The following is a 17,839-nucleotide window of genomic DNA, read 5'->3' as shown; positions in this document are numbered from 1 at the left end:
AAAGAGCAAAAACCAATTTCCTTCCCCATCCTTGTGCTCCACCAGTAATTATCTCATCAACTATGGTACCTTAAACCTTAACTTTTGTTCCTTTCAAGCATACAGAATTGTACAGTACTTAAGATTCAAAGAAAGCTCTGGATAACAAATAACAGCACAAATTGCAAGTATATTTTCTGACATGAGACTGGTTTCAGCCACCAAGCCCATTGTAAATGGTAATGAGCCTAATGACATTGAGGTACACAGACAGACTTATCAGCAACCACTTGAAAATGGTCTTAGTGGCTAAATCTGGTTTTGGTGTCAGAAAATAAACTTGCTTGCAGCTAATGCTGTTAGTTGTTTCCAAGTAATTACTAGTTTTGGGTCCCAAACCATTATGCCCAACATACTTGGGGGGGGGGGGGAGGAATCAAAGAGGGGGAGGAATCAAAGAAAGCACATGTCATTCTACTGGGATTCAGCACATGCTGGAATGAAAGAAAATGATTGGTAGCTTCATCATCAGAGAAGTCAGACATGTGGATGCCATGAAAATTGATGTTTCTCTGTCTCCAGTTGTCTGGCCATTGTTGTGTGATGTGAGATAAGACGTGTGAGGAGGAATATGAAATTTTTGGCAAGCTATGATTTGTTCTATTATTTCAGTTCCTATGAATGTGGCTGATGATGGTGGTCTGTGATATGTTCCATTCACCATCATTATGAAACAAGGAAAAATTGTTTAGTGATTTTAAAACTGGATTAAATGAAGCTAGAAGCTTCAAGTTTTTTTTCTCTTTACAGTGGGTTTTGGGATTATTACAGGTGCAGGGAGTTCATTGACTGGTGATGAAGTTCCAGTTGCAGTGATGCAGGAAAAATAGTTGTGAAGAAAATTATTGTAATGGTGATATCACTCAAGGACATCAAAGTGATGCTATGTACTGAATACTCAATGTCTGTCTTCAAGCCAGGACAGTTCCATCGTCAATGGTGCCTCACTCTTTGACAGTCAGATATTACAATATGTCTGGAAGAATGGTGTGAATAAATGCTGGGCAGGTTCCACAAAGATACTGCTGCACATGTTAGTAAGATTGTCGCTGGTGATAAAACAAAATCTCTCGACTGAATAGAGAATTTACAGGGCAGTGGACATTGTGGATCTTTCCTGATGAAAAGCTTCATAACATTGCACCTGTACACACTGCTTTTGTGACTCACTCTGTTGTGGCAACAGTTACTTATTACATGTTCATAAGCACACAACATTGTGAAACAACTGAGTACAGGCCAGTTTGCAGCGTTGTAACAGGAGCGTGGCGATATTCTACACAGTGGTGGAAACTAGTTCATTCACCTGACCGAAGAAGAGTACTAGTCGATAGGCACTGAAAAGTAACTTTGCTCTAGCAATCTCACACACAGGCGAAGTTGACTTGCACAACAATAAGAAAAGTCTGCTTTGCCATCTGACAGAATCTGTAAATATAGCATTGCCATCTAGGGAAGCATTGGTTGGATCAGAACATGGCTTCAGCTGACTTGCGCAGAATGAGAGCGAGCTCACAGCCACTTGTGCTTAAATCTGCTTCCTAGCTCGTCTCACGTGATTGGTCAACCAGAAATGCTGTGTTGCTTTGCAGGTAGCATCCTCACAAGATGTAGACATCTTCCATCAATTCATCCAACAGGATTATAAAAACTGTCAACTCATAGTTCATTTGCTGGATTCCTCAGGAGACAGAGTTATGTGACATCTTGTTTACAGTCTGGACCTGACATCCATGTGAATACCAGTATTTTCTGTTATCTATACTGGTCCTCATTAAGCTTTTAATGCCAACATAATTCAACCTATACCTTTTGAAGAAAATTACTGGAAAACTGTGCTAAAAACTTTAACATGAATTAAAAAAGTGTTTTGAATCTTTCGGCAAGTACTTTTTTATGTTTACTATTTGCATAGATGTACAATGATCATTTTAATAAATGCAGAGACCTGACTATAGAAAATGTCATTTCAGCATCCTGATAGTAATAATTAGGCTTTGCATAGGACATAACTTTTGGCATATTTTATTGGTGGAGAACCCATTTGCATGTGATGCTTAAATGACAGTATCAAGTGTACCACGATTTAACAGGATGTGAGTGCAGTAGAGCAGCTGCAGGGTTAGTTAGAGACGTGCCCTCTTTTTTAGTTGTTTATGAAATGAATGTGTAAAGGGTTTTAAAGTTCTCTGTGTAATCCATAACACTGTTCAAATTGTCTGCAAGTAGATTGTAAAGTGAGTCAGAGTGTCTTTTTCAATTTTTTTTGTTTCATTGACTATGCATGTATGTTATTATGTTACCCATTTGGTTATGTGATGATTATTTCTTTTAATATACACTCCTTTAAAAGCACTGGTTAATATCTTCCTTTATCGCGCCATTTTTTGGCTTTCACTTTTGTTTATTTTAACTACAGTAGTTCCTAGACTCCAAAGATTCAAATCTTGTGCATCCTTTCCCAAATCATCACCAGCATAGTTATTTATTGTATGAAGAATATTTGTGGTTTTTTTAATCCATGGATTTTTTGTGCTATTAACTGATGAACTTTTACATGTTCTTAATAAATATCTTTAAAGAATTCCATTATTAAAACACTTAGTTTCAGCTGAAGCCAATGTTGTTCTTGTTTTAATTCTGGAATCCAGTCGTCACAGTGGCATCACCCGAATTCCCCTTCTGCCAAAAAATTTGCCCTTCTGCCAAAACATTCGAAGCCACAATTTTGGGCAAAAAAAAAAGTATCCTCAGTGCTTTGGGACTGAAAAGGCATCATTTTGGTTGAATTTATGGCTCAGGGGGAGACCGTTAATGCACAACGATATTGTGAGATCCAAAAAAAATCTCAAAAGAAGTGTTCAGAACAAAAGGAGATTTATGCTGATGAGAAGAGACAGTACTTTTTGCATGAAAATGTGTGTCCCCGCACAGCCTTAACCACCAAGCTACTCTTAGACTCATTTGATTGGAATGTTTTGAATGACCTGTGCATTCCCCTGATATGGCACCTTTGTGCAGGCACACATGAGTGGAATTAAATTTTCAACCAATGAGCAGATGGAGAAAGAGATCCAGAAGTGGGGGAAGGAGCTGGCTGCGAGTTCTTTAAGGAGGGCCTAAAGAAGCTTGTGCCATGCTGCACCACATGCACTATAGTCAACAAGTGTATCAACAATATCCTGTAATGTTTTCAGATATGCTTTTTCTAAATTCTGAACATGCCTTGTATTCTTAAGTATTCAAGATTGATAGATTCATTACTTCAGTGAGTGCTGGCTATCTCATATTTCAAGGATATTTTTGTGTATGTGAAATGGATGTTTTGATGATAGGATCTTTGGATATTACATTATCAGTGTCTGGAGGTATCTTTTTTGTTGAGAGTTATATAATAAGAAATATATATCATTAATGACAAAACTTCTGATAAATTGTGATACTGAGTGTAACCACCTCCCCCTGTGTATCAGAAAGACGTATTACTTATATTTGTTACATTTTGTCTCATTTACTTGTCACTTTCAGAAATCTTTGGAACATAAATGTAACAGTATGTTTTTCCTTCTTTACTTTAGGTTGGCCAAGGCAAGACGTTAGAAAGTGTAGAACCTATGTCACAATCATATCTTGTAGAGCTTAGTGTTTTGGCTCCTGCTGGACAAGAAGCCATTGCAGAAGATATGCGGAGTTTTGCTGAACAGTTACGGCCCCTTGTTCAGCTTGAGAAACTGGATTACAAAAGACTACAGCATTTACCATGAAGTGGTTTACCTTTGGTTACAGGGTTATCACAGTAAGTTATGTTGATAAAATGATGTTAATTGACTGTCTAATTTGTCTCCTGAAAAATGGTGTGCCATAATATTTGTGATGATAATGTATCACTATACATTTTTTTTCAACTTAGTAGTCTTCAAGCTTGTGTGGAAGGTTTTTAACATGTGTGATGTCCTGCAAGTTCTCTTCTATCAAGTTTTTAAACTAATGATTCAGTTGGATTGTACTTCTTTTGATAGTTTATCTTACTGCGTGTGTAGTGATAGTTTTCCCTCTATGTCCTGCTGGAAATTTCCATACATTTCTTTTGTAAAATGTAACTGCAGGTGATATTGTCATGTAGAAGAAGGTGTGATTAGATGATAGACGAACACTAACTTCACTGAATGAAGGTTTATTCAGCGCTTGCACATACAACAGTGCGGAGCGAACTGCCTCCAGCCAAAACACACAGTATATTTACAGCTACAGAACATTCCAGTACAATGATTCTTGCCATTTGTCGACACTTCTAGAATGCACTCAGACAAAATATACAAATTAAAATTGTACAGTCTAGGTGAGTTTTGAACTCACGTCCCTTCATATGACAGTTTAGTATCATAACTACTAAACCACGGTGCTACTTAGCTTCTTCTGCGACATTGCTCCCTCCTCAAGTGAACAGCATCTCGGTGTTACGTCCTCCTGGTCTGGGAACGAGTCATCGGTCCTGCATACTCCAACTCCTGATGACTGATTCTCGCCCTCGCGGTGATCTTCTTAGAACTTCTTTCGCCGCTACGCTTTTCGTCACCTTTCCGCTTGCTGCCTGTCACTGGAGCTTCGAATTTAACCTGGGTTGCAGAATCCTTATAGGGCTTCATTTGAAGGACATGGACTGTATCTCTGATCTTTCGTTATCTTGTGTCAGGGTCGAAATCTTCAACTTCATAAGTAACATTAGTGAACTGTCTTACAACCTTATAAGGTCCAAAGTAGTGCATGAGGACCTTCCGAACAGGAGTGAAGATCCAGACAAGGTCACCACGCTGGTTGATAACAGGGTGGTGGCTCGCATCATACCTTAAGTGCTCATATTCTTGAGCCTGCAGCGTGCGGAGTCGATCTAACTGGTGAGCTTTCTCAGCTCTGGTTAACACGTGGCCGATGTAGTTGTCATCCACTTCATCAGGATGTAACGGAAACACAGTGTCCATGATTGTAGTCGCCTCACGTCCATGCACCAGGAAAAATGGCATAAATCCTGTGGTGTCTTGTTTGGCAGAGTTGTAGACAAACGCCACGAAAGGTAGCACCGCATCCCAGTTGCTCTGCTCAACATTGACAAACATTGATAGCATGTTGGCCAAGGTCTTATTAAGGCATTCAGTAAGCCCATTAGTTTGTGGCTGGTAGGCAGTTGTCATGTGATGAGTAATGTTGCAACGACAATTTCTCTGTTACAAGATTTGATTGAAAAACTTTCCCTCAGTCCATAATTAATGATCTTGGGGCACCGTATTTTAATATACAGTGTCGTCCATGATGAATTTGGGTACCTCAGATGCTTCGGTTGTTCTCATGGCTTTTGTAATGGCATAGCGTGGCAGATAATCAGTGCAAACAATAATCTATCTATTGCCTTTAGCAGACATTGGAAATCATCTGAGGGGGTAAATTCCAACACACTGGAAAGGCATTTCGGCTGGTGAAATTGGTATGAGTCGGCCAGGTGGTTTCTGAGGAACTGCCTTTCTCCTCGGGCACTCTCAACATAGTGATGGACACTTCTAAATAAACCTGGCCCAAAATAAAATCTCTTGCGGATTCTATCATATGTCTTAATAAATCTTAAATGTCCGGCCTCAGATGTGTCACGTAATTTCTGTAGAGCATTTAAGCGCATGTGTTTAGGAATCACTGATAGCCACCCCTTTCCAAACAGATCAGAGTTTTTTTGTAGAAAGTAATCCATTAACTACCTGTCCTTTCACATCTTCTGACCGATTTAAGGCAAGCATAATTTGAGATACATTGATGTCCTTCCTCTGCTCAGCAGAGAGATCCTGGAGTGCAGTGAGACAGTTACAATCTTCATCAAAGTCTTGATGGTCTTGCACAGGGTTTCTTGAGAGAGAATCAGCATCTTGGTGTTTTCTTCCGCTTTTGTACACTATGGTAATAAGACATAGTGCCCACCTGGTGAGTCATCCTATTGGATCCTAAAGACCTGTCAAACAGCAAAGTGAGTGATGGTCTGTAACAACTGTGAATGGCCTTCCATAGACATACTGTCGAAATTTGCACGTGGCCCAGATTACAGCAAGACATTCTCTTTCTGTAGTTGAGTAGTTTCTCTTGGCTTTTGTAAGTGTCCTAGAAACATAGGCTATAACCTTCTCTTTTCCATCTGAAATTTGCACCCAATGGCATCTGTGTGTAGTTTAGGTACTCTCTCATCATACAGACCAAGTACAGGGTCAGTCATCAGAACTTTTCGCGGCCCATCAAGAGAATTTTGTTGAGCACCACCCCAGATAAATTTGGCATCAGCTTTTAACCACTCGTGGAGTGGCCTGGCTTTTATACAAAAATCTTTGATAAAACGGCAGTAATAAGAACACAATCTGAGGAAGCTTCTCACATCTCTAATACTTTTAGGAATAGGAAATTCTTTTATAGATCTCACCTTTTCTGGGTCTGGGCGCACACCTTCATTTGACACAAGGTGTCCAAGTATTTTGATTTCTTTTGCTCCAAAGGCACACTTCCTTGTATTAAGTTTCAGTCCGCCTTGTTGGAGACACTTAAGAACGGCTCTCAGTCATTTTATATGTTCATCAAATGTCTCAGAGATCACTATAATGTCACATCATCCACTTTAGCTGCCTTAGAAGATTATCCATCATCCGTTCAAAAGTTGCTGGTGCATTACACAAACCAAATGGCATCACCTTAAACTCATACAGGCCCTCAGGGGTGATGAATGGAGTTTTCTCACGATGAGCCTCATCTACTTCGATTTGCCAGTATCCTGAATACATGTCCATGGCTGAGAAAAACTTAGCCTCCTTCAGACAGTCTAGTGTATCGTCAATTCGTGGAAAAGGGTAAATGTCCTTTTTAGTTCTCTTATTAAGCTTCCTGTAATCAACACAAAAGTACCAACTGCAATCCTTCCTGATGAGGACCACTGGTGATGACCGTAGGCCCTGCAAAGGCTGAATGACGTCATTGTACATCATTTTCTCCACCTCGTCGCAAATTATTTGACGTTCCATTACTGACACACGGTATGCTCTCTGGCTTATTGGTTGATGATGTCCAGTGCTAATCCGATGCTTCACCATCGATTTGTCTAATTTGCTCTTCACCTGTGGATTGAAGCATTCAAAGAACTCTTGAAGAATGGCAAGTAGCTTTTTCTGTTGTTCCATAGTGAAATCTGGTGATAGTCGAGCTAGAAGATCTCGTCTCATAGTGGTAGCACTAATTTCGCTCACATACTCGGCATGGGCGGTTTCTTTGACGCTCAGCTGTTCTTCAATTAACGGCTCAGCATTTGCTACGCACGTGTGTCTTGGAAAGATCTGTGGTTCTTGGCGACTGTTAACTATCCACAATTCACCTAATCCATTCTTAAACGAGACGACAGAGGCTGGGATGACCAAGTTATTCTCTAGTGGTATGCTTCTCTTACATTCCACTAAAAGATCCATGGGTTGATGCTTGACATGATATGTGACAGTTACCTTCTAGCACACAGTCTCCACACACTCGGATGCGCATATCTCATCTCATCTAGCATAATCTTCGAGTGACCACAATCTATAATTGCCTGAGAAGCTTTCAAAAAGTCCTATCTGTGAATGACATCATGACTACACTCTTGTAAGACAATGAATTCTAAGGGCTGTGTATGGCCACTTATACCTACACGAATGGTACATCTTCCTGTATGTTTTACATATTTCCCATTAGCCACATTCAGCAGAGATATTTTGCTGTCGACAAATACGGTTTTCTGCAACTGGTGACGGTACTTCTCTGGAATGACTGAATATGATGCTCCAGAGTCCACAAGAGCTTGGGCTGGTCGGCCACAGCCCATCATGAGGATATCGACTTAAGTTTCCTATCATTTTTGTAGTGATCGAAGGTGGAGGATTTTTCTCTTCAGCGACCTCACCTCCAAGGAAGGTCACACCCTTTAGTTTTCCAGGTTGCAGTGGCTAGGTGATCGGCTGGAGCTTCTAAACAGTGATGGAGACCTTGGTCGGCGTGTTGGGGAGCGTCCTCTCCAGCGGCTGGCTTACGGCAATGGTGACCTATGTTATCCTGCACCCACATCTTCTTGTTCATCTTCGTCGTCCCGGAGTTGGTGTCGGCTAAGATCGGTCTGCTGTCTTCTGGCATGGGTGTCATCAAATATCTGCCACCTTTCTCAACAATAGTGCAGCGCATGTCCCGGTTGTCCACAGTGGAAACGTACTGGTTGGTTACCCTGGGTCCTCCAGACGTCAGTCTTCCTTGGTGCCCAAACAGGCTCCTCATGTGGCATTGTAGGATTTTAACTCTACCTGGGTCTCAACTTTTTCACCGTTTTGAGGGGAAATGAAGGACGAGAGATTGGGTTCAATGTCTGTTCCACTTCCTTCCTTATGACCTCTTGAAGCATCTCAGTTTTTTGCTCGCCGTGCAATCTAAGTGCCTTCTGAACTTCCTCTCTCACTGTCTGACGAAGAACACTTGTGAAATAAGTTGCTTCGTCCATCATAGACATCGATGTGATGTTTGGAAGCCGTTCAAACTTCTTGCGTGTAATTCTTTTTTGATGCATTGTCTCAACATACTGGCACCATTTTATGAAGTTGTCTGCTGTCAAAACCTCCTTCAGCAACACCCTTCATGAGATGTGCAACCTTATCTTCCTCCTTCATTTTAGGTTCTACTATTTTACACAGCTCCAAGACATCTTGCATGTAGGATGCTGTAGTTTCTCCTGGACGCTATGCCCTGCACTTTAATTTATCTTCAGCCTTGTGTGTCGCCGAAATACTTGCGCAGTTCTGCCTGTAATACTTCCCAGCTTGTGCACTTCTCCTCGTTGTTTTCGTACCATTGCTTGGCAGTGCCCTCCAAGTAGAAAAATACATTAGCCAAACACACGGTGTCATCCCATTTGTTAAATCGGGCTATACGCTCATATAGCTTCAGCCATTTGTTTGGTTCTTGACCATCATCACCAGAAAACCCGGAAGGATGTCTCTTGTGGTGGCATACAGTTGCTGTCATCGTAACGTCCTCTTCTTCTTCTGTCTCCGATAGATTGCTATCTGTGGAATATGGCCCGAACTTGGGTTTCTCACCTGTGGGTTGGCTCAACTTCCAGTCTCACAGGCTAGTGCTCTGCACATTATGATTCAAGAGTAGATTCAATAGAAATGAAATATTGTCACAGAAGAAGCTTGATAGCACTGTGGTGTAGTGGTTATGATACTAAACTGTTGCATGAAGGATCGTGAGTTCAAAACTCAGTGCACTAGCCTGTGAGACTGGAAGTTGAGCCAACCCAGATCAAAACCATGTCACGGAACATTGTTCTGGTACACCATACAATCTGAGTGTGGTGTTTAAATGGTTTGTCATACTTTTTTTAAGTGAAAGCTGGCGTGATCCCCAACCTCTGCATTGGAAAATACAATACACAAATAGTTGAAATACAATAATGCATAGAGCTATGTTTACACATAACATTAACCCATAGAGCAAAGATTACACTGTTGCCAGACAGATGATACACATGGCTTTCCTGACATGATAAAGCATCTCTGTGGTAGCAGAAAGGGTATCATCCAGCCACAATGTTAAATAAAAATTATTTTAATAAATCATTAAGTTGTTACAAAGCTTCTGTGGATACTAGGAAAGACAGAGAGAGAGAGAGAGAGAGAGAGAGAGAGAGAGAGAGAGAGAGATTGATTTTGATTTCTACTTCTCTTTTATTCGATCCAAAAGAAAGAAAATGCCCCAGAGTGAGTAGACACGTGGCTCAAAAAATTCAGAACTATTTAGAACCAAACAATTGACACAATTAGAAACTCAAAATAGCATCTCTTTTGTTTTGTAGTACTTCTTAAACTACTGTTTGTCACTTAATTTGTAAAATTTACAATAAATTATATTTTTATTTCAAAATGTGGTTTAGAACTCAGATTATTCAGTTGAATTTCAGAAGTACATGAAAATCATATTTCACCAGGCCAGAAATAATTCCATCAAGAATGGAAAGGAAAAGAGTATTTCCATAATTATGACTGATTACCTTTTTTCCCTTCCAGCTAGCTTTTTCATTCATGTATTAACTCACAAATCATTGAACCACACAGAGAAAGAGATCACTCAGTTTCACTTTTACACAGAAGAGCCAAAGAAACTGATACACCTGCCTAATATCATGTAGGGCCCCTGCGAGCACACAGAAGTGCAGCAACATGACGTGGCATGGACTCGACTAATGTCTGAAGTAGTGCTGGTGGGAACTGACACCATAAATCCTGCACGAGTGTCCATAAATCCAGAGTACAATGGGGTGGAACTGTCTTCTGAACAGCAAGTTGCTAGGTACCCCAGATATTCACAATAATTTTTATGTCTGGGGAGTTTGGTGGCCAATGGAAGTGTTTAAACTTATAATAGCGTTCCTGGAACCACTCTGTAGCAAATCTGTATGTGTGGGGTGTCACATTGACCTGCTAGAATTTCTCCAGTCTGTCGGATTGCACAATGGACATGAATGGAAGCAAGTGATCATACAGGATGCTTAAATATGTGTCACTTCTGCTGACATACAGGGTCTATGGATTCATGATGTTGTCTCCATATTCATACACAACCATTCCACTTGATACATTGATACAATTTGAAATAAGACTGGTTCGACCAGGCATTGTGTTTTCAGTTATCAACAGTGCAATATTAGTGTAGATGGGCCCAGGCAAGGCATAAGGCTTTGTGTTGTGCAGTCATCAAGAGTACAAGAGTGGGCCTTCAGCTCTAAAAGCCAATAATGATGATATTTCATTGAATGGTTCAGACGGTAACACTTGCTGATGGACCAGCATTTAAATCTGTAGCAATTTGCAGAAGGGTTGCTTTCCTATCATGTTTAACGATTCTCTTCAGTCATTGTTGATACTGTTCTTGGAGGATCTTTTTCCGGCCACAGCGATGTCAGAGATTTGATGTTTTACTGAATTCCTGATATTCACAGTACACTAGTGAAGTGGCAATACAGGAAAATCCCCACTTCATCGCTACCTCGGAGTTGCTGTGTTCCGTTGCTCGTGCGCCAACTATAACACCATGTTCAAACTCACTTAAATCTTGATAACCTGCCATGTAGCAGCAGTAACCAATCTAGCAACTGCGCCAGACACTAGTCGTCTTACACAAGCGTTGCCGACTGTTGCACCATATTCTGCCTGTTTACATATTTCTATATTTGAATAGGCATGTGTATACTGGTTTCTTTGGTGCTTTAGTGTATATTCTCTTCAGAAATGTCACACCACTGTGCAAGTCACAATATATTTAATTCATGACAACTTCTGTTTTTTTATATTAACTTACTTTTTCATTTTTAATAGGAGAGGATACCTTGACAAAACAGCTGCCATCTTCACGTGGTTGCTGGCTGTTGAATTCAAGATTGCGGCATGTGGCACACAGTAGCTCTGCCTAAAATGCAGAAGACAATATTGCAGTTTCATGACACCCATCAAGTCTTGTGCCAAGCAAAGGAAAGCACATTGAAATAAATAAACATTGTAAATATTTTAAAATATGGCAGTTTACCTGTTGTTGCTCAGGTAGAAAAGATACCAATGTTATCAGCTCTAATTTGTTACGATACTTTTTGCAGAAATAAATTCCTATATCTTAACCCATTCCACATCTGTCTCTTTGTTATCATCACAGAGTCATCATGCAACATTTTCTTCTCTTTCATTTCATTTGCGGTTCATGGTATGGGTTCCTGTAGTCATGTCCTAGTTCATGAACCACGGGCAACGTATGAGTGGCCAAGTAAGTGGTCCCGACAGTCGGGATACCAGTTACTTTGGGATAAGGCCGGGCATCTCGGACATATTCTGAGTCTTGGTCACCTTTGTGTTCATACGGCAAAGACTACCAAATCCACCGGTTAGTCCCTTAGCCATTAGGGTAAAACCCAATAGGACTCGGGGCAAGTAAGGCTAGCAACCTGCTTCCCTGGTACTTTAAATATGATGATCAGAGAAAAATGCCTCAGACCTTTAGAGGTGACGGAGTCCCACCTCTAACTGACAAACCAGGGACTCCTAAGATATGACTTGGTAAACAAATGGTAATGAGATGGGGAGCTATTAATATCAATGGAGGCTACTCTGGGAAGAAGGTAGAGCTGGCAGAGACTGCAAGTAAGATGGGGCTGGACGTTTTAGCTGTTAGTGACATTCGGGTAAGGGGTGAGAAAGAAGAGGCAGTGGGAGAATACAAGGTATACCTGTCAGGAGTCAATAGCACAATGGGGTGTAGGGCTTTACATCAGGAAAGAAATGGAACCCAGCATAGTTGCAATAAGGTATGTAAACGAACGACTGATGCGGATAGATTTGACAGTGTCTAGCAAGAAAATTAGGATTGTGTCAGTATATTCGCATTGTGAAGGGACAGATCAAGATAAGATGGATAGTTTTTATGAGGCACTCAGTGATGTAGTTGTTAGAGTAAAGGACAAGGACAGTGTTCTGCTCATGGGTGGAAATCGAACAGAAGGGTATGAAAAGGTTATGGGTGAATTTGGAGAGGATATGGAGGCCAACAGGAACAGGAAACAACTCTTGGATTTCTGTGCCAGTATGGACTTAGTAATCACAATCTCCTTTTTTAAACATAAGAACATTCACCCCCCCCCCCCCCCCCCCCATGAACCATGGACCTTGCCGTTGGTGGGGAGGCTTGCGTGCCTCAGCGATACGGATGGCCGTACCGTAGGTGCAACCACAACGGAGGGGTATCTGTTGAGAGGCCAGACAAACGTGTGGTTCCTGAAGAGGGGCAGCAGCCTTTTCAGTAGTTGCAGGGGCAACAGTCTGGATGATTGACTGATCTGGCCTTGCAACATTAACCAAAACGGCGTTGCTGTGCTGGTACTGCGAACGGCTGAAAGCAAGGGGAAACTACAGCCGTAATTTTTCCCGAGGACATGCAGCTTTACTGTATGATTAAATGATGATGGCATCCTCTTGGGTAAAATATTCCGGAGGTAAAATAGTCCCCCATTCGGATCTCCGGGCGGGGACTACTCAGGAGGATGTCGTTATCAGGAGAAAGAAAACTGGCGTTCTACGGATCGGAGCGTGGAATGTCAGGTCCCTTAATCGGGCAGGCAGGTTAGAAAATTTAAAAAGGGAAATGGATAGGTTAAAGTTAGATATAGTGGGAATTAGTGAAGTTCGGTGGCAGGAGGAACAAGACTTCTGGTCAGGTGATTACAGGGTTATAAACACAAAATCAAATAGGGGTAATGCAGGAGTAGGTTTAATAATGAATAGGAAAATAGGAATGCGGGTAAGCTACTACAAACAGCATAGTGAACGCATTATTGTGGCCAAGATAGATACGAAGCCCACACCTACTACAGTAGTACAAGTTTATATGCCAACTAGCTCTGCAGATGACGAAGAAATTGAAGAAATGTACGATGAAATAAAAGAAATTATTCAGATAGTGAAGGGAGACGAAAATTTAATAGTAATGGGTGACTGGAATTCGAGTGTAGGAAAAGGGAGAGAAGGAAACATAGTAGGTGAATATGGATTGGGGCTAAGAAATGAAAGAGGAAGCCGCCTAGTAGAATTTTGTACAGAGCACAACTTAGTCATAGGTAACACTTGGTTTAAGAATCATGAAAGAAGGTTGTATACGTGGAAGAACCCTGGAGATACTAAAAGGTATCAGATAGATTATATAATGGTAAGACAGAGATTTAGGAACCAGGTTTTAAGTTGTAAGACATTTCCAGGGGCAGATGTGGACTCTGACCACAATCTATTGGTTATGACCTGTAGATTAAAACTGAAGAAACTGCAAAAATGTGGGAAATTAAGGAGATGGGACCTGGATAAACTGAAAGAACCAGAGGTTGTACAGAGTTTCAGGGAGAGCATAAGGGAACAATTGACAGGAATAGGGGAAAGAAATACAGTAGAAGAAGAATGGGTAGCTCTGAGGGATGAAGTAGTGAAGGCAGCAGAGGATAAAGTAGGTAAAAAGACGAGGGCTGCTAGAAATCCTTGGGTAACAGAAGAAATATTGAATTTAATTGATGAAAGGAGAAAATATAAAAATGCAGTAAATGAAGCAAGCAAAAAGGAATACAAACGTCTCAAAAATGAGATCGACAGGAAGTGCAAAATGGCTAAACAGGGATGGCTAGAGGACAAATGTAAGGATGTAGAAGCTTATCTCACTAGGGGTAAGATAGATACTGCCTACAGGAAAATTAAAGAGACCTTTGGAGAGAAGAGAACCACGTGTATGAATATCAAGAGCTCAGATGGCAACCCAGTTCTAAGCAAAGAAGGGAAGGCAGAAAGGTGGAAGGAGTATATAGAAGGTTTATACAAGGGTGATGTACTTGAGGACAATATTATGGAAATGGAAGAGGATGTAGATGAAGACGAAATGGGTGATACGATATTGCGTGAAGAGTTTGACAGAGCACTGAAAGACCTGAGTCGGAACAAGGCCCCCGGAGTAGACAACATTCCATTAGAACTACTGGCGGCCTTGGGAGAGCCAGTCATGACAAAACTCTACCAGCTGGTGAGCAAGATGTATGAGACAGGCCAAATACCCTCAGACTTCAAGAAGAATATAATAATTCCAATCCCAAAGAAAGCAGGTGCTGACAGATGTGAAAATTACCGAACTATCAGTTTAATAAGTCACAGCTGCAAAATACTAACGCGAATTCTTTACAGACGAATGGAAAAACTGGTAGATGCGGACCTCGGGGAGGATCAGTTTGGATTCCGTCGAAATGTTGGAACACGTGAGGCAATACTGACCTTACGACTTATCTTAGAAGAAAGATTAAGAAAAGGGAAACCTACGTTTTTAGCATTTGTAGACTTAGAGAAAGCTTTTGACAATGTTGACTGGAATACTCTTTTTCAAATTCTAAAGGTGGCAGGGGTAAAATACAGGGAGCGAAAGGCTATTTACAATTTGTACAGAAACCAGATGGCAGTCATAAGAGTCGAGGGGCATGAAAGGGAAGCAGTGGTTGGGAAAGGAGTGAGACAGGGTTGTAGCCTCTCCCCGATGTTATTCAATCTGTATATTGAGCAAGCAGTAAAGGAAAGAAAAGAAAAATTTGGAGTAGGTATTAAAATTCATGGAGACGAAGTAAAAACTTTGAGGTTCGCCGATGACATTGTAATTCTGTCAGAGACGGCAAAGGACTTGGAAGAGCAGTTGAACGGAATGGACAGTGTCTTGAAAGGAGGATATAAGATGAACATCAACAAAAGCAAAACGAGGATAATGGAATGTAGTCAAATTAAATCGGGTGATGCTGAGGGAATTAGATTAGGAAATGAGACACTTAAAGTAGTAAAGGAGTTTTGCTATTTAGGAAGTAAAATAACTGATGATGGTCGAAGTAGAGAGGATATAAAATGTAGACTGGCAATGGCAAGGAAAGCGTTTCTGAAGAAGAGAAATTTGTTAACATCGAATATAGATTTAAGTGTCAGGAAGTCACTTCTGAAAATATTTGTTTGGAGTGTAGCCATGTATGGAAGTGAAACATGGACGATAACTAGTTTGGACAAGAAGAGAATAGAAGCTTTCGAAATGTGGTGCTACAGAAGAATACTGAAGATAAGGTGGATAGATCACGTAACTAATGAGGAGGTATTGAATAGGACTGGGGAGAAGAGAAGTTTGTGGCACAACTTGACTAGAAGAAGGGATCGGTTGGTGGGACATGTTTTGAGGCATCAAGGGATCACAAATTTAGCATTGGAGGGCAGTGTGGAGGGTAAAAATCGTAGAGGGAGACCGAGAGATGAGTACACTAAGCAGATTCAGAAGGATGTAGGTTGCAGTAGGTACTGGGAGATGAAAAAGCTTGCACAGGATAGAGTAGCATGGAGAGCTGCATCAAACCAGTCTCAGGACTGAAGACCACAACAACAACAAGAACATTCACCGGTATACTTGGGAAAGCAGGGGAACCAGATCTGTCATTGACTATATAATAACAGATCAGGAATTCAGGAAGGCTGTGAGGGACACACGTGTATTCAGGGGAGTCTTTGATGACACTGATCATTATTTAATCTGCAGTGAAACTGGGATTGTGAGGCCAAAAGTGCAGGAGGTCAGTTCCATATGTAGGAGGATAAGAATGGAGAAACTTCAGGATAAGGAACTCAGGCGCAAGTACGTAACAGCGATCTCAGAAAGGTACCAGTTAGTTGAATGTAGTCAATTGCAGTCATTGGAAAAGGAATGGACAAGGTATAGGGACAGAGTACTAGAAGTGGCTAAAGAATGTCTTGGAACAGTAGTGTGTAAAAGTAGGATGAAGCGAACAGCTTGGTGGAATGACACAGTCAAGGCAGCCTGTAAAAGGAAGAAGAAAGCGTATCAAAAACGGCTACATACTAGAACTCAGGTAGACAGAGAAAGTTATGTTGAAGAAAGAAACAAAGCCAAACAGATAATTGCAGCATCCAAGAAGAAATCTTGGGAAGACTTTGGAAACAGGTTGGAGACAATGGGTCAAGCCGCTGGTAAACGATTCTGGAGTGTAATTAGCAGGGAAAGGGAGGTAAGAAGGAAATGACAAGTATTTTGGACGGGTCAGGAAAACTGCTGGTGAATCCTGTGGATGCTTTGGGCAGATGGAGGGAATATTTTGAAGAGTTGCTCAATGTAGGTGAAAATACGATCAGTAATGTTTCAGGTTACGAGGTAGAATGGGATAGGAATGATGATGGAAATAGGATCACATTTGAGGAAGTGGAGAAAATGGTCAATAGATTGCAGTGCAATAAAGCAGCTGGGGTGGATGAAATTAAGTCAGAACTCATCAAATACAGTGGAATGTCAGGCCGTAAATGGCTACACAGGATAATTGAAATGGCCTGGGAGTCGGGACAGGTTCCATCAGACTGGACAAAAGCAGTAATCACACCAATCTTTAAACATGGAAACAGAAAAGATTGTAACAAGTACAGAGGTATCTCTTTAATCAGCATTGTGGGTAAAATCTTCTCAGGTATTGTTGAAAGGAAAGTGCGAGTATTAGTTGAGGACCAATTGGATGAAAATCAGTGTGGGTTTAGGCCTCTTAGAGGTTGTCAGGACCAGATCTTTCGCTTTCGGCAAATAATGGAGAAGTGTTATGAGTGGAACAGGGAATTGTATCTATGCTTTATAGATCTAGAAAAGGCATATGACCGGGTTCCTAGGAGGAAGTTATTGCCTGTTCTACGAGATTATGGAATAGGAGGCAAACTTTTGCAAGCAATTAAAGGTCTTTACATGGATAGTCAGGCAGCAGTTAGAGTTGACGGTAAATTGAGTTCATGGTTCAGAGTAGTTTCAGGGGTAAGACAAGGCTGCAACCTGTCTCCACTGTTGTTCATATTATTTATAGATCATATGTTAAAAACAATAGACTGGCTGGGTGAGATTAAGATATGTGAACACAAAATAAGTAGTCTTGCATATGCGGATGACTTAGTTGTGATGGCAGATTCGATTGAAAATTTGCAAAGTAATATTTCAGAGCTAGATCAGAAATGTAAGGACTATGGTATGAAGATTAGCATCTCCAAAACGAAAGTAATGTCAGTGGGAAAGAAATATAAACGGATTGAGTGCCAAATAGGAGGAACAAAGTTAGAACAGGTGGACGGTTTCAAGTGCTTAGGATGCATATTCTCACAAGGTGGCAACATAGTGAAAGAACTAG

General features: G+C 41.0%; 1 protein-coding gene across 1 annotated transcript in view; it reads left to right on the top strand.

Annotated features, from left to right (window-relative positions):
- The window catches only part of LOC126271963 (mediator of RNA polymerase II transcription subunit 18), a 57,761-nt gene extending 46,006 nt beyond the window's left edge, over window positions 1-11,755 (top strand). The window contains exons 5-6 of the mRNA XM_049974420.1: window positions 3,618-3,835; window positions 11,451-11,755. Coding sequence (XP_049830377.1) covers window positions 3,618-3,803 — 186 coding nt within the window. The 3' untranslated portion in view covers window positions 3,804-3,835; window positions 11,451-11,755. The remainder of the gene's footprint in view (window positions 1-3,617; window positions 3,836-11,450) is intronic.
- The last annotated feature ends 6,084 nt before the right edge of the window (window positions 11,756-17,839 follow it).

The sequence above is a fragment of the Schistocerca gregaria genome, chromosome 5, assembly GCF_023897955.1.
Source record: "Schistocerca gregaria isolate iqSchGreg1 chromosome 5, iqSchGreg1.2, whole genome shotgun sequence".
In the NCBI taxonomy this organism is placed as follows: Eukaryota; Metazoa; Arthropoda; class Insecta; order Orthoptera; family Acrididae; genus Schistocerca; species Schistocerca gregaria.
The sequence above is the reverse complement of the archived record's forward strand: the minus strand, read 5'-3'. Positions and strand labels throughout refer to the sequence as shown.